General features: G+C 42.4%; 1 protein-coding gene across 2 annotated transcripts; it reads right to left on the bottom strand.

Annotated features, from left to right (window-relative positions):
* Nucleotides 1-133: 133 nt before the first annotated feature.
* On the bottom strand, nt 134-21381 carry atp1a3b (ATPase Na+/K+ transporting subunit alpha 3b). 2 transcript variants are annotated; one of them, XM_031744168.2, is made up of 23 exons: nt 21215-21381; nt 20978-21070; nt 10692-10808; nt 9861-9920; nt 9498-9701; nt 9171-9284; nt 8644-8778; nt 8428-8545; nt 7708-7976; nt 7281-7479; nt 6910-7154; nt 6619-6811; nt 4740-4915; nt 4514-4650; nt 4268-4418; nt 3573-3741; nt 3154-3308; nt 2943-3066; nt 2542-2687; nt 2328-2458; nt 2094-2195; nt 1917-2008; nt 134-1666 (listed from the first exon to the last, which is right to left on the bottom strand). In XM_031744168.2, the coding sequence occupies exons 2-23, from the start codon at nt 20981-20983 to the stop codon at nt 1638-1640; spliced, it is 3072 nt and encodes a 1023-aa protein (XP_031600028.1). In that variant the 5' UTR covers nt 20984-21070; nt 21215-21381; the 3' UTR covers nt 134-1637. The 2 variants fall into 2 exon arrangements, with proteins under 2 accessions (XP_031600028.1, XP_031600029.1); XM_031744169.2 differs by having other exon boundaries at nt 10692-10769; nt 21215-21380.
* Between the last annotated feature and the right edge of the window lie 1423 nt (nt 21382-22804).

The raw sequence follows: 22804 nt of genomic DNA, 5'->3' as shown, positions 1-22804 counted from the left end.
TGTGCACCCAACACTGATGAGTAGCGCTCATTTGAGCCAAAAATACAAAATATGCAAAAATATGAGCAACTAAACAAAAGTAAAGCTTTCTGTGGTACAAAAAGTAAATCAGACAAAGACACACAGACAGATCTAGGTTGTATTAAATGTCTAGATGTTTTATTGGTGTTGGTTTCATTTATTTGACACACATGTTCTACTAGTTGTGTATTTATTTATTTTTTTAAATTCTCAACTTTCAACCCATTCAGCCATCTACGACGGACCCAGCCCGAGGCCGCTGGCCCTTCACTGGTCTCCAACACATACATGCACACAGACCCGGGCACATGGGCTCATCATCTCCACTCACCCCTCCACAGCACACTTCACCACATCATACCGGCACGCCTGCAGTGACAGGAACCACAAAGTCTTGGTTGGCGACTTCTGTCTTTTGGTAAAAACACAACTTAAAGCCCTGCTTTGCTGTTACATGTTCGAATAGCCTCCTGAGAAACCAGCAAAAGTAACTGAAACCAAATCAAATACAAAAAGAGAGACAGATACAGTGTCTCTCACTTTTTTTTCCCTACCTCACCAATTTTGTTGATCGTCTTCATGAATGTCTTTCTGGAGCTGATGTTCAACATTTTTTTTTTCCTTTATTGTTTCATTTAAATTCAGTATAGAATTATATAGATTTCCTAGAACACACAGAAAGATTGAGTTGTATTTACCAACTTGGGGGGGAGGGAGGTGTACTGTAATAGTTATTAACGAGGACAATGGTTCACACGGTGCACACAAACGGAGACAAACGGGGCAGGAGGGAAGGGAGGGGAGGGGTGTGAGATACAGAGAGGGAGGGGCGGTGGACGGGACGCCGTGTGGTGTGCTTCAGTGCGCCTAAATGAGGAAAAGTAGTTTTCACACACCTCCCCTCCCAACTTTGAAATTAAAAAAAACAAACTAAAATCATCAAAATCGCCCCCCCCTACCCCACATATTAAAAAACAAACAAACAACACTGGCCATTAAGGAACAGAAGAGGAGGAAAATGGACGCGGTGAGAATGCCAGGAAAATGACCACTCCGATGTTCCTCCACAGACAGGGGGAGGAGGCGAAAGGTGGCAGTCGAAGTAGTGCCGGTGATGGGAGCTCACTGTGTGACGTGTATATCTGTGTGTGATTGGAGGACAAGCAAAGGGTTGGCGAGGAGGTGAAAGAGGGAACAAAGGTGTACAGAAAGACGATGTTGGTGAAGAGAAGAACAGGGAGGAGAAGGAGCTGGATGGCCCTTTTTTTTTTTGCAGAGCATAGACACTCCCTTTGTATCATTAGCTCATTCGAATCTACATACACAATATGCAGCTGCCGTTTGGTAGATATATTGGTTTATGTACACAGCTGTGAGAGAACACATGCAAAGAGTATCATAGGAGGTGGGGAGAAAGAGGGCAGGTCGATGTAGAAAGTTGTAAAGGTGCTTTTGCTGTTTTTAATCTTTGGGGCAGTTGTGATGAAAATTGCTTCAAAGCGCTTCTTGTCTTTAAGGGGGCGGGACATCTGGAGATGTGTTTTGCCGAGGATGGAATGACCGGGGGAAGAAACAAGTGGAAGATGTGAGGGGCTTGAGCGAAAGTGCTCCAACGATCAATAGTATGTCTCCTTTTCCACCCAACCTGGAGCACAAATAGGAGAGAAAAAACAGTAAATAAACAGTGCTTTCAATAATTTGGGAAATTATTTTGATATTTAAACCCTACTGTCACCAGTTAGCTTAGCGTTACTTAACTGCTGCTTAATAATTAATAAATTTCTGGTTTGTTTATAATCTACAGAAAAAGTTAAACTACTCTCATCTTAGGCCTGTATGAACCAAAGACCTTTAAAGAAATGCCCCCTTAAATAAAAAAAAAAAACGTAGCTCACCTCCAGGGTTCCGGCGAAGGATGAGTTTTCGAGCTTCATCGTAAACAAAGATGAGAAAACTATAAGGAAATGCACAAAACCACCAGGTAGGCCTGTGGAGAGAACGAGAGAACTGCAATCAAGTAACCAGACAACTTGATCTTTCAATGTATTTATCTGTGTGTTGCTGAAACTCACTTTAGAGGATACATCCTGAGTGCCACATCCATGCCTGGGCAGTAGGACAGGAAGGCAGCCAGGGCTGTTTCTTCAAACAGGCCAAAGATCAAGATCTTGTTCCTGCATTTAGAAGTGCCACATATTAACATATCTACATAGATACATATCTATTAGTATAATCTTGATTTTTTCTATGCTGATAAGATTGGCAGAAAAGACAACTATGGTGCAGTGAATAGCTCTTTGACTTACCTCATGCCCTGCTGGAAGACAGAGTTGCGCCTGGTCTTGCAGATGATGAGATCAGCCCACTGCACTACCACAATACTGACGAAGAAGGCTGTGTGACATGTAAACTCCACGATCTTCCTCTGTTCATATGTCTGTGAAGGCAGGAGAGAACCACAATAGTAAGATGAAGTATCAAAATGTAAAAACACAAAATTTGCTCATACTACACACTTACCCATTGCTGGCCATAGCTGTCTTCCAGGTCATTTAAATTGCGGTCGTCCCAGTTAAGTCGGATGCCTACTAGCTGAGAGGGCAGGAAACCATTTTCAGCCAAGATGACAAAGTAAGCGAAGAATCCTCCCAGAGCCTGGATCATACCTTAAGAAACATGTACACACATCGAGATTGAGTTACCAATTTTTAAGCTTTCTGATTTCCTAAATCGAGTTTTCCCCATAAACACTGAAGACAGCTCCAAAGATAATCCAACTATTGTTTTTTGTGAGCAAAAAAAAGAGGGGGATAAAGTGATTTTACAACAAAATGACTTCTAGGCAGCTCAGATCCAACTTCAATCCGCATCAAAGACAATTCACAGCCTGGATCAACAGTCACAATCTTCAGTTCACCCACCAATTTGTCCATAGGCAATGCTGATAAGCCTCTCATTCACCAGCTTGTCCCTGGATGGGTTCCTAGGCTGACGCTTCATGATGTCACTCTCAGCTGTTTCATAAGCCAGAGAGATGGCTGGAACCTGAGAAAAGAAGAAGACAGTATGAGCTGTGTGAGCATAATGCTGGGATTCATCATACTAAACAAAGAGTCTTTTTAAGCTCTTTACCATGTCAGTTCCCAGGTCAATACACAGGATTGTGATGGTTCCCAGTGGCAATGGGATGTTGACTATGATAAAAAATAGGAAGGGGGTGATCTCCGGGATGTTGCTGGTCAAGGTGTAGGCAATGGACTTCTTAAGATTATCAAAGATCAAGCGACCTAGAGGGTAAAAAAAAAAAACAGCAGACAGTTCACGTCACATACTGTCCAACTCTGACATCTCAAATGCAATTCGATGATCAGGAACTCTGCTTTCATGTAAGACATTTCTTATTGAAAAAAAAAACAACCATTAGCATCCCTTTTCTTCCTAAAGTGTCATTTCTATCCTCCTCCTACGTCCTTTCTCAGATTCTCATTATAAAACTTTTTATTGATTTAAGCGTTCTTAGTCTTTCAATGCTGTCCTTTGGGTCGTCTCACCTTCTTCCACTCCAGTGACAATAGAAGCAAAGTTGTCATCCAACAAGATCATGTCTGCAGCCTGCTTGGACACATCGGAGCCTGAGATTCCCATGGCAACACCAATGTCAGCCTTTTTCAGTGCAGGTGAGTCATTCACACCATCACCTGTCACAGCTACAATAGCACCCTGGGACAAATGAAAGAGGAATGAGAACGATATTAATTAAAGTGAATAAAAAAGCCGTTTTTGTTACATGTTTTCATTATTATTTAGCAAAGTTTTATTGAAATTAATTAAATTATTAATTTCCAAGATTATTAAGTAAATGTAATAAATTAAATATACATTAATACATAAAAATATAATATTGTATGTGCTTATATTTCGATTGTTACCACTTTATTTTACATTTCATTTTAAAGCTTCTTTTAAACATTATTTTTCTAGTTTTTGTACAGAAAAATGTTATGTTATGTTCACAGGCTGGTGTAGTTTTTGCATTAAAAACGAAAAAACATGTATTAAAACATTTTTAATACAATCTATCTCCCTGTGTAAAAGCAAGCTCTTCATCCAGTGGTCAAATAGTGCCATCTGCTGTTCCAAAAGTATATTGACACCTCAAAGTCCAGTCCCTGGAATTAAGCCAGTACATTTCCAAAAAGAAAACCTGTAGCTTCTTTTCAAGCTAGTATATTAAAAATATTCCAACCAGTCGCTGGCATCCTTCTACAATGATCAGCTTCTGCTGAGGTGAGGTCCTGGCAAACACAATCTCCGTGTGATTCCTCAGGATGTCATCCATTTGATCCTGAGACAGATCCTTGAGGTCTGAGCCATGAATCACACAGGCCTTGGCGTCTCTAAACACAGACGTTAAAATGTTAGAAAAAATTTGCTTTCACTTTGTGAGACTTGCTGCTTGTTTGGTGTGTGTTTTTCTGTAAACGTTCCTTACCTGGGATTGACCTGGCTGACAGGTATGTTGAGACGAGCTGCGATGTCCTCCACTGTCTCGTTGCCCTCTGAGATGATGCCCACTCCCTTGGCAATGGCCTTGGCTGTGATCGGGTGATCACCGGTAACCATAATGACCTACGAGAACAACAAAAATGACTTCTTATTGGCAACAATAGACTAAACTTAAAGATCAAAGAAGTTTGTGTCGAATCTAAACAGCTTACCTTGATACCAGCGGATCGGCATTTGCCAACAGCATCAGGCACGGCGGCACGAGGAGGGTCGATCATGGACATGAGGCCAACGAAGCAGAGATTATCTGTCTGGAAGTTAACATCATCTGTGTCAAAGGCAAAGCCCTTGGGATACTGATCCTCTGGCAGCAGCAGGTGGCAGAAACCTGGAGTGAGGGGAAATGTGTGATTTAATGCTGTTTATTTAAGCATATTTTTTGTGGCTTTCTCTACTTTTTGAATACATTCCACTACACTCCTTCCTACAGTTATAGTCTTAAAGTGTTTTGTTTCAACAATTCAACAGATCATAATTTTAAAAATTAAAGTCTTATAAATTAGTGAAAACCAAGAGAGAGGTATTATTATTATAAAAAACAATTCTTGTGTGTGATGCTGAGTTAGCTATTTCAAGGTTTGTCAGAGTTAATTTCCTTATTTCAAATAGGGCTTTTTGAGCTTCTAAAAGTATAAAACCTTCATTACATCACGTGTGATTTACAAACGTGTAAGAGACAAAACTATTAGGTTTAACAGTATGTTAGAAATTAACTTACAACATTAATAACATTGTAAGTAGAATGGGTGGAGGTGGTGAGAAGAGGTTTAAAATGAATGAAACCAGAGGTTATAAAACAGGTTCTAAAGCAAGTGGTTCTATCACAGCTGGTTTATTGCAATTATTGTAAAAGAAATAAAAAAGTTTCAACAAATTAAAAATAAATCTTCACGACGTGCATCATAATGCTCTTACAGAAATCATGTCAGTGATATGAATGGTAATCTAGGATGGGTAATTGCTAATTATATTGAAGACTGTTTTCACATTTAATGAACATACTTATGAAAAATGATTTGCAACAGAAAATAACTTAAATAAGCTAAAACAAGTAATATACAGAAAACAGTAAACAGGAATTCACAGGCAATGACTGGGTGGAAGTTCAAACCAGTTTATGTTAAATTAAGGTCCTAAAGAACGAGTCAAATATAAAACAGTGTGTATCAAAATTAGTAAGAATTGTAATTAAAATAGTTTGAGTAATGAATACAGCGGATGTGTGCCGTTTAGTTCTAAAGTGTTGTTTCTTATAACCCTATTCTTGGAACTAAAGTAAAAGTATCTTGTAAGGAAGTGTCTACATGAAACTCAATGCTGTCTGCAAGAGGAGAACCTTGTTTTGTGGTCACGTGTTGGATTGAGTGTGTTAAGGACCCTCAGGAAGAAACTCTCTGCGGCTGATGCTGATTAAACAAATAAACACAGTACAGATGTGTAGTAAAAAAATATAAATGTCCAATTTGGATTTGATCAGTCTTTTAAAAACCAGTTTGACAATGAATTCAAAACCTGTTTTTACACAACTGCCGTTGGAAAGTGGACGTTAACATGACCTTCAGAAGACAGCACAGGATGGATGCGTCCACAGATACAGGACTTGCTCGATTATAGCGAAAACCATAATCACAATTAAGCTGATCAGTGCTGAGTTTTGACATCAGTACTAACATTAACGTTTTCTTCTTTGAAATTTAAACCAGTTAAATGGATGTAATAAATAAATGAATAACAGTGGATGGATGGAACATCTGCAGCCTGGCATGAAGAAAGTTTGGACTTTTTATTGTTTTATTTATGATCATGAATGGAAACCACATTTATAATAAAGTAAACACTCAATCATTTGCCCAGAAGAATATACACTGCATCAGATAGGCTATTAAGCGATGACTAAAATAATACTTTTAATTGAGCTACATTTTCAAATAAATTGTTATTAAATAAAATGTGTATTTTGGGATTTTGAACCTGATGGCCACACTGTCAAATCTTTTCCTCAGTATCCACCTTCACCTCTTTCGACCTTACCCAGTACTCTCTCTCCCAGTCCTCCCAGCTCCATGTAAGCATTCTGGAAAGCTTCCTTCATCTCCTCATCCATAGGCTGCTCCTTGCCCTGCAGCATGATGGTGGAACAACGATCCAGGATCCTCTCAGGGGCTCCCTTCATCACCAGCAAGTAGCGGTTGTCATTTGGATCTTCTGTTTCATGAATAGAAAGCTAGGGGAGGAGAACAGAGATAAGCATTAAAATGAGACCATCTGATGCATTACTTGGTGTATAACATATGTGTTCACCCATATTGACCCTTTACTCACTTGGTATTTGTTGGTGGAGTTAAAGGGAATCTCAGCCACCTTCTTGTTCTTATCCCTCATCATCCTGACTGAGCCGCATGACAGCTCGATACACTTCAGCAGAGCTGACTCTGAGGCATCACCAGCCACATCACGCTTCAGGATGGCCACCGAGTCTTGTCCAGCTTTGAACTGTGCGCGGTTACACAGAGCAGCAACACGAGAAAGAGACAGCCATGTCACAGAGCTCTTGTCAAATGCAGCACCTGCAGAAGGAATGTAAGAGTGAGAATTAATAAATGTCGTACTTTTTTAGTAATCATTTAATTCTTTTACACTATAAAAATATATTTGAGCCATCAGTGTTGCCCGTATGCCCTCCCTTCACTTACCCGACTGGTCCTCTGTGGTGTCAGCCTCGTGGATCTGGTTGTCAAACCACATGTGGGCCACAGTCATCCTGTTCTGGGTCAGGGTGCCTGTCTTGTCAGAGCAGATGGTGGAGGTGGAGCCCAGGGTTTCAACAGCTTCCAAGTTTTTCACCAGGCAGTTCTTCTTAGCCATACGCTTGGCAGTCAGAGTCAGACATACCTGCACAGAGTTCAAATTGTCAACTGATTTGTTTCCTCGATTCTAAAAGAAGTAATCTAATTATACACTACCACAATATTAAACACACCAAATGGGAAGATTTGTGTTTATTTCTATAGAATCTCCAAAAAGACCAGTGAAAAGGCATGAAAAAGAATCAGGCAAAGGAAAGCACTGAAATATGTAACCAAAAAAATAAAAAAATAAAGCAAACGTTTGCCTGCTTACAGTTACAGTAGCCAGCAGCCCTTCAGGCACGTTAGCCACAATGATGCCAATGAGGAAGATGACGGCCTCCAGCCAGGTGTAACCCAAAATGATGGCCAAGATGAAAAAGGTGACGCCCAAGAAGACAGCCACTCCTGTGATAATGTGGATAAAGTGCTCGATCTCAACGGCAATAGGTGTTTTGCCGGTTTCCAGGCCGGACGTCAGAGTAGCAATGCGGCCCATGACTGTGCGGTCTCCAGTGCAAATAACAATGCCACGCGCTGTGCCTGGTGTGGATCAAAAAACAAAAACAAAATCAGAAATACAATCTTACAGGTGCAACAACTTTGTTGCATTAGAAGGTGATTTTTGGATTTTATTTAAAAACACATTTCTAAAATCACAACCTGACAACTGGGTTTAGGCATAAAAAAAGACGTTTATGGGTTTCTGGATAGTTTTTTTTTAGTTAGTGTGTCATGATTTCTAGAAAAAATCACTATGGCTGTGTTCTATTTGTTGTTTCATCTAGTTCTAGTACATTAGTATGTTCCAGTTTATACAAACTTAGTCTCCAAAGTTGATCAACTTAAGAGCCTCAAAGCCCAGAGGGTTTCTGGGGTGAACTGTCCCTTTAACTGTAAACTTTATCGCTTTGTTCAAACTGAAGGCTTTAAATTCAACCACAGTCCTGCAAGGTAACAATAGCATGCAGTGCTATTGCCATGGTGACAATACCTTCAACACAGTTGGTGGAGAAGAAAGCAATGTTTCGGGTCTCCAGGGGGTTGTCATGGGTACAGTCAGGTGACCTGCTCTGAGGCTCTGATTCTCCTGTAAGGGAAGAGTTATCCACCTGTTGGGCAAAAGAAAATGTTAAAGATTTTTTTAATTACATATAACAAGAAACAAAAATATAAATATATGCATGTGACTGTGGGTGTGTGTTTTTACCTTGCAGCCGTGAGCTGAAGTCACCCTGATGTCAGCAGGGATCCTGTCTCCACCCTTCACTTCAATCAGATCTCCGGCCACCACTTCCTCAGCATTGATCTGCACCTTCTCACCCTCACGGATCACCAGTGCTTGCTGCAGGAGAGGAAAAAATGTCATTCATGATGCCAGAATTACATTTAGAGAACACCATGTAGACATGTTTGACTTAAATACTGTAAGTAACTAATTTATAATCAAAACACTGGCAAGCACCAGCTGTGCAACTTCTTTTTGTGTATACAGTTTTGATTCTAAATCAGAGTGGTAAGTAGAGAGGTAAAGGACTGTGAGGGGAGAAGCAGTGGGAGGACAATTTCACACAGGCCTTGACTGACATGTTAAATGTTACTGTAGAATAGAGGCAGGAGGTTTCTTCAAGTAAAAGCTATATGAGTAGTGGCAACAAGGATGTCTTGCACGCCTTCTGCTGTCCTTACAGCAGAGATGACTTCATACTGTGTGTACGGGATCAAGCACCTATTTACCTGAGGTACCATGTTCTTGAAAGACTCCATGATTTTAGAGCTCTTAGCCTCTTGAAAGTATGAGAAGCAACCAGTGATGACTACGACAGCTGTGAGCACAATACCAAGGTACAACTGAAAGGAGAGAAAATTAGAAATATGTTAGTGGGGGTGGTTTGAAGCCACCGAGTGCAGTGTGTGTAAAATATTTACTGAGGTGTTATTTATGTTAATACCCAAGAGTCTTAGGTGTGACAGGTATGTTAATGAGGTGCAAATAGGCCACAGATGAATATGTTTGGGCTAAACCTGTGTGACTAATTGTGAATGTGTGTGTGGGTTGCTCACGTTGTCCCCTGCAGGCTCGTCCTCAGTAGCTGCCTGGATAGCGTAGGCCAGAAAACAGAGGATGGCGCCGGTCCACAGCAGGATGGAGAATCCACCGAACAGCTGGCGACAGAACTTGACCCATTCTGGGGTGGTGGGAGGAGGGGTGAGAGCATTGGGACCATCCCTGAGCAGAAACTCTGCGGCCTTGGCATTGGTCAGTCCCTGCGGCGAACCGAGAGGAAGCAGAATGTGGAGTGAGAAGAAAAAGACAGGTCTGCACTGATGTGAAGCTCAGAAGCATTTCTTTGTCACAAACTCTAACCATGAAAAGTACATCACTGCCACCTGGTGGCAAACTGGGAAAATGCGTTGTCAGCTTACCTGGACAACGTCAGTCTGGAATTTCCTGCATACTTCCTCTAAGGACATTTTGTGTTCCGTCTGTTATTTAAAAAACCCAACAAACAGAAAAATAAAAACAATGTAGATTAGAATTTATTGTTCACAATTTTATTTGTATTTTTAGTTGCATGCAGAGATATTTTGTGGGAAAAACTCTCCAGCTTAAATTAATTCATGGAGACAATTTTGATAAAAAAAAAAAAAAAAAAATCAATCGTTTTATTTTACAGAAGGAAATTCAGAAATCAACTCCATGCATGCGGTTCACCTCAGGGGTAAGAGTATGTGGTAACAGCAGCCAGGTATGGCGACCATGGTGTCTGTTTCTTGCGCTGAAAAGTGGGGCGAAACTGACGACTTCCTGATAATAAATCCCCCCATCTTACCAGCAAAAAATACAAAAACTTAAGCGTGTATGGGAAAATAATTTCTTCTCTGTCCGAAAACATGCTGCCAGTTTCCTTCCATTAATTCCATTCTGAAAGAAGATTTTCTTCAAAGATACATCCTTGCATCATTTCAAGGATGTTAAAAAAAATTGTTTTCACAATATTTCAAAAATATTGAAATACTAAGAAAACTGTACACAAGCAATCAATCATCCTTTGACTGACAGGAACAAAAATGAACTGACCCAAAACTTTGCCCATGACCAGACCTTTGTATTGGTCCACTCAACAGTGACAAATGACTCCACCAAGATGGAAACAGAGTGCAGTGAAACTTTGTAACCTCTAACACACATCATAGCAAAAAATCAGTTACTACTACACAACTATTCTTAGAAAAAAAAAGGAAGCGTTTACTTACAATGGGTACTTCCTTCTTCAGGTCATCCATGTCCTTGGTTCCCCCCTTCTTCTTCTTGGGGGATCGGTCATCTTTGTCCTGTGTGGTGGCAACGCGGTAACTGTCTGACTTCCCATACTACAGACATACACACATGTTTTATACATGCCTTTGGACTAGATAATGGAGAGAGCAGCCCTTGTCCTCTTGGTTTGTTATGTTCATTGCAGCCATTAAAAACTATACTGCTCTGTAAAATATTCAAACATTTGTAAACTGATACGAGAGCCTTCTTAAGAGTATTAATCAGCCACTGACTGCAGCTGAATTAAAGGCAGTGGGCACTGCTGAATTGGCCTTGATGAGATCTGTTTCATTACACAGTTAATAAAGTTGTATCCTTGTGAAGTGGCCTTGAGAGGTAGTAGTAGTATAATAATGGAATGTATATTTAGGTTCTGAGGATGATGTTAGCTAAAAAAAAAACCCCCATGAATATAAAAACCTATTATTATAAGCATTGTTAAAGAATTGAAAACATATTACCCGGGTGGCTCTGTTTTGCTCAACCAAATATAAAACTGGATTAGGAGTGAATTATCAACACATCAAAGCAAGTGCCTGCAGCCCGATCTACCCATTTGATCTCCATTGATCAAATAATGCTCACTTCAATGACCACAAGATCCTGATGGACACATCAAAACGTAATCTAGTGCAAATGGTTTAACCTTGAGGTCTTAACAAATCACTTTTGCTCCTTTTCATTTACTTCTCCAGCAGTGAGCATTAACGACATAAGAAAGAGACAGCGAACAGGAAAATTGAGTTTGCAGACTCATCAAAGCGTTTCTTACCAGACTCTTGCATGCACTACAATACCAGACCATCAGAGCCACTTTGTTGTGAAGAAAAATTAAACTGCATGTATACGTAAACATGCAGACACAGACACATCAGCTGTCTTTACTCTCCTCTGCCTGCTTTACATCAAACCTATTATTCCAGTTACTGTAAATCTCCCCTTAGAAATTGGCTCACTTTGTTTAACTACACATAAGTGAGCTATTTATAACTTCATTTCCTCCATCATTGCATTTTCTGATCCTTAGTCTATAGCCGTAATTCTAGCCTGTTGTCCGGAAGGAGAGTAGTCTGACCTTTGATGAGCCTCATCCATACAAATCTGCTTCATCAAAGGTCAGAGGTGACATGGAGTAACAAGAATTCCCCCCAGGAGATGCAAGTGGGTTCGCTCACTGACCCAACCCGGTCATCGGGGGAGTTGAGCTTGGTGAAACATCATTTTAGTGAAATATACAGTATTGATTCCACGCAGGGGATCGCAAACTTAAATCCCCACAAGTCAAACAGAAAAGTCAATACCTATCGACTAATAAATCAATAACAGCAGTCATTTTAATTTAAGACTATAGAGAGTGTGTCAAAAGATAAAAAAACGAGGTTAAAGGTTAACCTGTAACTTAAATATGATGAGGTGCTGGATGTGTGCTGTTGTTCACAGGGAAAAATACACCCTCTAGTGGTATAGCTGGGTAGTAACACTTCAGGAAGGAAAATGTCCAACTAACTCCTGCTTGATCACTTTATTTAAATCTGATATTGTAAATGAGATATGAACTGCTTATCTGACCTCGAACATAATTCTATGATTAGTTTAAAACAAGTTGGCCCTTTGTCCAAATCAAACTGACACATTTACAAAAGCACCTGGGAGGGGGTATGAAACGAGATCCCGAGTCCTCGGCACATGTTGACACGGAAACTCCCACACCCAGACCGCACCAAAACATACACCCCTGCAGTTACACCAATGTGCATAATAAACATCAGCCTGCCACTGAATTTTCCACTTGAGCTGTAATTGTACTGCTCTTGTGCAAAAGTCTTGTGAAATCATGTCCCTGCGTATTTAGTCTATATGCAATTGTTACTTAAGACCTGCCTTTCTGGTTGTGTTCATAACTGGAAAAAAAAAATGCAAGACGTCTTGGGAAAATCGCCGACCAATTGAGGGAGTGCTGCTCTCAACGACCACTTCTGAATTCAAAGCAAACAATAAAACCACTCGTTCAAGCATGTCAAGCAGAGAGTAGGATGTCAGAGCGAGATAGCTGTTTGACTGGACTTCAAGCAAACACACACACACACACACATATATGCAAATAGACACACATACAGTTCTGCAACAAAAGAACAGGTGAGCAAATCTCTTGTTGCAGCAAGACCAGGCAGGCCTGGTGAGACAGAGGGTGAGGGAGCAGAGACTGATGCAGTGGAAAAGTACTGCTGCTCATCCCCTCTGAGAGACTCTGGGCATGTGTGTGCTTGTGTGTCGCGTCTATGAAAATGACAAAGAGGTAGTGCTTACTCATACATGTGTACATACATGTGAACGTGCCTGTTCAAACTGAATAACAGTTAAATATCTCTGATCAGAGATCAGAGGTGTTGAATAACATGGAAAGTTACAGATTTGCCTTCTATTCAAGTGTAATTTGGCACCATAGTTCCAAAGACAACAGACTGATGGGTGCTTGTGTATCATCTGTCAGACTTTTTATTGCTGTTGTAGATAATTTTTTCCACAGAGAGCGACTGAACACAGCAAATACACATTTAGGGAGCATTGTTAGCTCAGCAGTGCACCTGCTCTCCTGTGAATTTGCATGATTAAACTGACGATATAAATATGGAGACAGAGTTCTTTCTCTTTATGTCGCACAGCACAGCAGACAGACAATAACGGTGGCTGGCAGGGGAGGCGGAGACGACCCTCGAACAAAGAGAGAAATGTGGTGAAAAGTAAAGACAGAGACATGGATGACAGACAGGATTGGGCACACGGAAAAGGAGACAGCAGTGGGAGGTGATACAGCGAGGTGGAGAAAGGATCAGCGAGTGAGTGAGAGCGCGAGAGGAGCTGCTGTCACCCTTCTCTCATGCTTCTAATTAGATATTGACCAGCAGTCTGTCTGCTGCCTCCATATCAGTGTTTGACCCTCAGTGACCCCACTCTAATAGATTGCACAACTGCACTTATGCTATGTGTATCTTTTTGAATGTGTTCTCAAATGCTAATAGATTATATTCTCACTTTGGGTGTCTGAGTGTGCCCTTAAGTGAACGTTCATTTGTAGGATATGAATGAGTTGTTAGCAGCATGAGTCACATAGGAAGTGATATCTTGGAAGCTTATCCTTTGTTTCGCCTTATTTACAGAATGTTAAGTGTTTTAGCTTTGTGTGCGCTTGGCACTCAATCAATTATGACAAAGGGTTCAGCCTTTAAACACGTTACAAGATGGCTTCACTGCGCCTGATTTGCAATAGTTCTTTCTGAGTTATTTTGCAAAAACAAAAAAAAAAAGATTTAAAAAGCGCATCACTGTCAGCTGATATGTATATATTTTTAGATCTTTATATCTCTCTTGACATTAGCTGTTAAATCCGGTGCTCGAAGAAGAAAATATGCCATCCAGAGAGAACACGTGCTGCCTGTGTTTTTCTGTCCAGCTGTCTCATGCAGCTCTGGGTAATTTAATAAGCCTCCGCTGTCCTGAGGAAGGAAACGGAGACCTGTGGCTGGAATTACAGACACTCGCTCCTTCGCAATATCACAAGCAAGCAGAGTGATGGACATATCTTTGGCATCATCAGGAAATGGAGAAATTCCATGCTCCTCTGTGGATAACGGAATGCAATCATATCTGGTGATATCCTGATTGATCAAAGTGTGTTTAAAATATCAATAACTATTTTTTCCCCCCTGCATCTGCATGTGCGTTTGAGTCCTGCTCCGGCTGACCAAACTACACGATTTGCCCTCATGTGAACAACACTGATGAGCAAGCGTGTTTAGAGGGCAAGTAACCATGGAGACCGGCATGGCCATTGGCATGGTGACGAATCTCAGCGGCGGCCTGGTACTCCTCGGATCCCCCGATATAATCCAGGATGAGCAATAATTGATGCACCTGTAACTGGACACTGTAGTCACTGCTGTATAACGCACGCAGGCGATCGATTTAAGGAATAAGCATGTGTCTGTGTCTGTGTGAGCAGAGGTGAGTCATTGTATTGGCTACACTCCGTATGTGCAGCATCTACACGCATTGCGGCAGAGAGAGTGAGGGAGATGTAGAGTGAATAAAAGAGAGACCCAGTCACTGTACGGTAATGTGATAATACACAAAAGATAAGAAACTAAAAGTCAGCGAGGCCTGAGAATGAAAGAGATGGTTGTGTCAGCTAACGGCACACTTTCTACCTCAAATGACAAAAAGGCAGGAAGTGTCATGTTGTGTTTAGGAGTGGCACCTGAGAGTTTAACACAACAAGTTGAGACATGAGAACTGATAGCGGGTTTGACTGGAGCTGGGAAGTAATTTTCCTTCCTCTTTTTCCGGCCCTAAGGCAGAACAGAAACCGTGCTTATGAACACACAAACACAAGAGTGTTGTTTCTTTTTACATGCGAATCACATGAGGAAGTGGTTTGTAGATGGAAGAAATACATCTATGCCTAACATTTTCTTCTTAAAGTGCCCTTTTCCAATGACCACAAAATCTGTCATACCTACATATGAGGCTAGCCTTCTTCTTTTTCCGCAGACCTGACTCATTCAGTGATAACATCATGTCCTCTGCACCACATGATGGTGTTACTGAGTGGTTCTAACTTGACTACTGAGTGGTAAACAGAAGTAAAGTTTGCAAAGGATGCATAAATTTTATTTAAAGGTTGCATTAAGTGGAGTCAGCAAAGCCTCTAAGCCAGGGGTGTCGAAGTCCAGGCCTCGAGGGCCGGTGTCCTGCAGGTTTTAGATAACACCCTGGGTGAACACACCTGAATCAAATGAGTAGTTCATTACCAGGCCTCTGGAGAACTACAAGACATGTTGAGGAGGTAATTTAGCCATTTGAATCAGCTGTGTTGGATCAAGGTCACATCCAAAACCTGCAGGACACCGGCCCTCGAGGCCTGGACTTCGACACCTGTGCTCTAAGCCCACTGTTTCACACAAAGTTTGTCATGCTTAACTTTTTAAGGCATACATTTACTGTGAATGTCCACAAGCTGCTCTTCTAACCAAAAAATGATCTAATGAAAGCATTTTAAAGTTAAAAACATTGAATTTTACTAGCTAAAATGTAAAAACTGATAAAAGTGTTCACCACATAAAATCTTAATACTGTTTCACTAAATGTGTGCTTGTTCCCTGTGACTCGTGTATACACCCTATGGTACTGAATGCATACGTGTGTGCTTGTGTGTGACACCTTGCAAGGTCATTGGGCCATCTGCTGTTTCTTGCAGTAGGATGGAAGGGCTCGGGCCCACAGTAGGGGGCTCAGGGTAGCGACCCATGGCTGTTGGGATTATTTAGTCTGATTACTACACTGGATTAACCCACCATGTTTCTCCTTCTCTTTTTTTCTCTCTCACTCTCCTTCCTACACCATTCTCGGGCATAAATGAATTTTTGTCATTGTATCACTGTAGCAATCGTTTGGTGAACGTCTTTATAACAGCACTGGGTAAGGAAATAATTAAATTGTCACTGTTAACTGACGATTAGTATTTGAAAAGGAGACCGCCAAAGAGCTCTTGCCTCTCTGTATCAGCCCTGAGAGTGATGTGGAGTTTTCTTATCTTTCTGTTTAACAAAGTGAAGAGACATCAATAGGGAGAGACTGCAGATACCAGACTTGAAAAAGAAGAAAGGGAAAACCCTTCTGAAGGAAACAGACAGAGGCGGACCAGTCCCTACCGACATTCCTTTAATACTGGAGGAAATGAAACGCTACGTATGTATGATAATAATAATAATAAAAAAAGACTGTGGCTGAGTACTGAAACAAAATCTTAATCTCAGAAACATAAACACACAAAGAGAGATTAACTCTGTACAGCTCTTAAATCATCCACTTTGGGGTGGCTCAGAAAACTAAAAATAAACAAAAGCAAGAAACATAATCACAGATAAGTCGAACTGAAAATCTCAGCGTTATAACCCCCACCCTCCTCCACTCTGCTGCCTTGTGTCCATCTGTCTGTCCCTCATTATCTACATCTGTTCATCCCACAGAGACAGTTTGTGTGTAACTGTGTAACTATAGTTCTGTACAATGGACTGCATAATGCTGGGCACTGTTAAGGACTTTAATACTACCGTCTGTGTGTCTTGGCTTGAGAGTGAATGTTGCCTGATTTAGACTGGTATTGTAAATCTCAATTTCATGGCGCTGGTAGAAAACATGGCATCGTGCCACAGTGTGAGAGAGGGCACCTCAACGTTCCCCAGCAGGCAGGTGGTCACACTGAGATATGCAGATGTTAATGACCTCACATCCACACGCACCAGCTGCTGACTGCACAACTACCAAATACCTATTAACATATCCCATTAAAACACGCAGGGTCCCTCATGTAAAGTCTGTCAGATGCATGAGCAAAGGGAAAATGCACAATTTAACAGTCAGGATCAATTCACAGAAAAGAAAAAAATTAATTTCCTTGCAGAGTGCTGCAGCTTAAATCGTAACAAACAGAGAGCTAATGACCACTTTTGGGTCTGTGATAAGCCTTTGTCCACTGTGGCTGCCCAGTGTTACATGTTCCCCTTTAGTGTATTCACAAAGGGACACACACATCTCCACGACAACACCCTGAATTAGTCATGTTGCCGTAGTCAGGCAACCTAACCCTCCTGACTCGCTCTCTTTATGGGAGACCATCAGCACGTTAATGTTGCAGAACTGTTGGCCACATCAATCACTCTGTCCGTCTACTGTAATTTTGTTTTCAAAGTAATGTAGAAAGGAGACAGCACTGACCTTTACATTTTATTAGAATTACACAAGCTCGCAGCTCCAGTCTAGTCTTATTAGTTTTAAGCTAGCAAGGAGGCTAACTCTAGGTGTGTTGCTGAGGCACTACAGAAATCTATCCTCAAGCAGCACTCTCGCTAAGAAAATTGCTCTGATTACAAAGGACGTCTATTGATCCAAGCGGCTTGACGTGAGCAGTGGAGGTCCATTTCAAAGAATCCCCATACTGACCTTAACTGACCTCTGGGCCACATGGCTATGATAAACCCTGTGTTTCATTAGATCTCTTATGCTTTTCTATTGGCTCTGGCAACGTGCAGGACACATCAGCTGTGGTTCAGTGCAGCCTATCTGCATCAGGCAGCAGGTGCAATGGGGAGGGATGTGCAGCACTCTGCACCAAACTGAGGGCTGGGCTTCTGCAGCGGACACACATATCCAACTCCTGAATTACTTTCTGTGACACCTTCCAACTTCTTTTCTATAGCAGCGCACACTTCACTGGTACCAGTTTGAAAGCCTTTATATCATAAGGTAATGAATGAATCCAGTCTTTGAGGGGACTTGTCGTTATCAGGAGCTTCTCCTCAGCCACACTGCACTAACAGCAGCACAGACACACCCATCACCATCAGCCATTATGACCTTTCTTAAAAATCCTTTCTGCTGCTAAATCACCTTAATTTCTTTTTTCCTTACTGGGGTTTAAAGACGATCCCTACATCCCTACCTCTTCACCCCAACACTAACTGTTCAATCATGAAAACAAAAATTATTAAGACCTATTATGCTTCGACCCAAGTACATCCTTCCTCTCCTCATCCCATTTCTCTCTGCTCTCCTGGATAACCAATACGACGAGGCACAGAAAGAGGAAACATGAGCCGCGGTATTGTGAGCCTCAGGTCATTATCTTGTAACAGGATATACATCCAACCACCCCTCCCCTCAACATATGCCACCTCCTTAGTTCTAAATCCCTCTCTCTTTCTCTCACTACTCCTGCAAACCAACCACTACTAATCTGTCTTTCCTCTCTCTCTCTGTGCCCGTTCTTCTCTCAGCAGTGGCACATTCCCTTCCTTTGTGTCATGAGTTTGAAGGTGAACAGCTGCAGATGATGCATGTGTGCAGCCCTTCCTCTACATCTCACTTTACATTCCTCCCATGGACTCATCCTCAGTAACTGCATCAATGCAGAAAGGACAGTGAGAAAGATGAGAAGGTGACCTATGTGTGCGTTACATCATCTCTTTCCTTAGAGATTGTCCTCCAAATTTAGAACGTATATCTCTGTGTCTGACAAAACGTGCCGGTTGGTTTCTCTATTCTCTCTTGTTAACCGGGTCCTTTCTGCGTGGCTGCTCGTGCCAGCCTATCACAGCCTTTTACAGGGAATTTCCACACCAGAGGCCCCGCCCCCGGTTTGACGCAGAAGGAACGTCGCAAGCGGTGCCCCCTGCGGCCTTGGGAAAGGACAGCTGGCAGTGCTATAGGACAGTGCGCTAGTGCGAAATCCTCGGACGGAAAGAGGGACAAGTCAGTGCTGTACATCAGGACAAGTGATGACACTTTTCCATACACAGCTCTATTCCATTATCCATCCATCTTTCCACCTGCTTTCCCATTTAGGGTAACCTCAGCGCCTTAAGCACAAAAGTCACATTTTCGGCAGGCTTGCATATACTTTCTTTATGATTTAAGACATCAGAAGGGAAGCTCATATTCCTTATTGATCTGTTCTATAACACCAGTCTCCGAGGAGACAGGACATCTTCTGAAATGACACTCCATTTCCACTCAAAGTCCCTCCCTCACTGCTTCACTGAACTTCCACACAGCAGCAGCAGCAGCAGCAGCACATGCGTAAGCACTTTTTTTTTGCACTCCCATCCCTTTTGACGCAGTGCCCACTATAGCTGCCGGGTTAGCTTCCACATCTAAAAGAAGCTACTGACACGGACCGGAGGCTCTCTTCTACCTCCCCCGAATCCAACACACTGAACCTCTCTGTTGGCGCAGAAATGTCAGGCTTTGCAGATCAACATCAGCTGCTCTCACTGTAATGAAACCGGCTTGCACTGCCTCCGCAGAGCTGGAAATGTCTCAGCTCCGCATGGTCTTCCTACTGCAGCGTCATGCCACCGCATCGCTCAGCCGGTGCATGGGGGTTAAATATTACAACTCTTTCGTGGCGCGGCGATGGAGCAGAATTGCGCAATAACTCACACCAGCAGCCGCATCTTGACTTTGCCTTGTATTTTTCCACCAGACTGGTCAATTTACACGAGTGATAAGTTTATCCAAATACCCGGAAACAGCTCAAATGCGTTTAATGGCTTAATGGATGCCCGCAGTAGAAGAGAGCCCTCTAAAGTCACACTGACGAACCTTATTGTCATTATTGTCATTCTCCTCGTGTAGCCGGCTGGAGTCGTTTCTTTAATCTGTGATGTGTGTAAATGTAGTCACTGCTGGCGATTATCGAGTCCCTGTTATGTCACAAATTAAAGGGGAAATAGCCTAAGCTGGTGAAGCGCTTATTCGTGGTAACCGCATTATGACGCACGGGTCAGCGAGGGTGCCGAGGATGGACTCCTCAGCTGATAGTGTCCAGTGTAAGAACGCGGCGTGCTCACCATCCTCACCGGACAGTTGCTTCGCTTGCGCGCAAACAGATGACCGCAGAAGGGGGAATGCCAGCGGGGTTTAACGCAGCAGAGGGCAGGAGGAAGGTGGAGGAGGTGGGTGCGGGGTGGGCAGCGAGGGCATGAAGGAGGTCATAATGCACTGCGGTCTTTAATCATAAAGAAAGTGCATGCAAGTCTGCCGAAAATGTGGCAAAACTCAGTATTATTTTTTAAACTGCAGCTTAATGATGGGGAGGGGAATAACCTTAACACGTGCTCCTCCTCTAACACACAGGAGCATACAGGAAGAATAAACCGATTAGGCCTATCATGGTTGGCAAGGTTATGGTCAAAGTAAGGCCTATCCGACTTAAAAGAGCCTACACATATGACACACTGACAAGCTGGAAACAGCACAGACCTACCTACAGTACTTAGATATAAGACCTGGCATTAGTTTCTAAACATTTCATCACGGGGGGCAGCAGTTAATGAGAATCCCAGCACAAATTAGCCCACACGAGCCAGAAATAATAACTGATCCAAGTCGAATGAAAGTGAACAGTCCAAACGAAGCTCGTTTCCACCACTGCACTAGATAAGAGCTCGTGGCTACATCAATTTGTCGCAGTCTAGATCGCCGTAAAAAACAGTTCCGCATTAGAGTCAATGTCACTCAGACAAACGGGATTTCCGTTAAGAACAAAAATGACATCACGCCTCAGTTACAAAGCTTTTCTTTAGGCTTTAGGCTACCTCTCACTTTTCAGGCCACTTCAGGTGGGCTACAACGCAGTAAAAAAGTTGGAATCGCCGGTTCTTACCCCCATGTTGACGCAGTCACTCTTTTCCTCTCAGGTGATGCACGGCTTGAGAGGTGTCAGCCCCTCACGTTGAACTATATCAAAATGCCTTGCCTTGAAAAGCAAAATAAGATATGCTCAGTTGTTTTGTGTTGCATAGGTGGAAAAAAAACACAGGTAAACGACGTCAGACAAGTTATCTATAGCCTAAGTCTGACAGAAGAATTTGCTTTGGTTTAAATAAACTGTCTCTCAAACCTTCGGCGAGCTTAGGCTTCAATTTCCCCTTGCGGGACGTCTTTCAAACGAAATTCTGCAGTCTCAAGCGGAGCATCACGCGGGAAACAGCTTCCTCCCTTTGCTCTCTAATACTTGTGGCGAAAGACCGGCTAAACTAACCAGCCACAGCGATCTCCCTCCCCATTTCTGCCGACATCCCTCCGCGAAAGAAGCGATTGGGTGAATCAGCGTTGGCCAATGATAATTATGAGCGCCTCATCCCTGATGGGGTCGCCGACCAGTTGGATTTATCCTACTCCACAAGCCAGCCAATAGAAAGCCAATATGCCCCTCCTGCTGTACTGCAGAATTCTGAGGCTTGCAGCCAGCAGCATCGCGAGTCTCTATGCTGAAATTTTGTATAAATGGACGCACAAGGTTAGATTCTAGTTGTCGTGATTGTGTTTGTTCATCATGTAATGTATTGATGTCACATGAAATAGAGGATTTTTTGTGCAGTAGGTTATTGCATGTATTAATCACCTGGATGTCGTGTTGGTCCTATCATGAGCATGTTGTGCACATCCATACGTCACCTCAGTAGTGGGCCCGGGCACAGCAGACAGAGGAAAGAGAGCAGGACATCCACAGTGTGCGTGCGAATTTCAGATAGAATAAGGGTGAAGCCACGAGCCACAGTTCAGTCATTAGTCTGTCACTGCACACCGGGAGGCATGATCGGCTGCAGAAAGCAGCCTGCAACCTGACTGCCTGCATCAGCAGGTGTACTGTTCTGACAATGCAGAGTCAGCACTTTACCCAAAGGGGAGACTTACTCTAAGCAAAAAAACTAAACGAAACAAAAAAAGAAAGAAAGAAAAGGATGAAACTGGATGAATCTTAATGGAAGTAAAAAAGAAATACAACTTGGATTGTATAAGCACTACAATAATTTTCTGAAGCTCTCACTTTGCTTGACATTTATGAGGTTAGCTGTCGGTCCCACACACAGGATTGACCGGTGCTGCTACGATACACACTCAGATTAATGAGCTAGTCTAACAAATTAGACTGCATTCATTAAACACTGGCCAGGCAGAAAGATGGACAGGCTGTGATGAGTTTTGTTTTCTGTAACGGTGCCAGAGAGTTCAAAGACAGAGAGCATGAAAGCGAGACAAACAGAGGACATGCAAAAATGACAGGCAGCTGGCACGTGTGTAGCAGTGAGTTGTCATTGCTGGTTTTGGTCGTACATTTTTCTTTTCCTCTTCGTGCTTTGGAATGAAGGCGTGATGCTGCAGTGAAAGCACACATGCAGAGTTGCTAAGTTACACACACATATATACTATGCATGCATGCACAGCAATGCCTGATTTGCAAGGGAAAGCTGGGAGTCACGCGTGCTGTCCCTGCAGCAGATTGCTGTCATGCCTCACTGGGTTTCTTGCTGTTGGTCCAGACGATGACCATTCAGCCCCGTGAAGCCCCAGAGCATCAGAATGAGGTTAGCTCAGAGTTGGAGGTCAGTCAGCCGTGATACTTTATTAAAACAAGATGTTATGGTGCACATTGCATTTTTATTTTGTATTATTTAATCTGATATGGGAAGTATGAATCGGTAAAGAC

This window comes from Oreochromis aureus, linkage group 11 (genome assembly GCF_013358895.1).
Source record: "Oreochromis aureus strain Israel breed Guangdong linkage group 11, ZZ_aureus, whole genome shotgun sequence".
Lineage (NCBI taxonomy): Eukaryota > Metazoa > Chordata > Actinopteri > Cichliformes > Cichlidae > Oreochromis > Oreochromis aureus.
The sequence above is the reverse complement of the archived record's forward strand: the minus strand, read 5'-3'. Positions and strand labels throughout refer to the sequence as shown.

Excerpts from the sequence above, each read along its gene's own strand:
- atp1a3b (XM_031744168.2), bottom strand. Across the intron at positions 7,977-8,427 it reads CTCCACCAACTGTGTTGAAG|GCACAGCGCGTGGCATTGTT; the intron begins GTATTGTCACCA and ends GATCCACACCAG. Across the intron at positions 4,419-4,513 it reads GTCAGCCAGGTCAATCCCAG|AGACGCCAAGGCCTGTGTGA; the intron begins GTAAGGAACGTT and ends GTCTGTGTTTAG.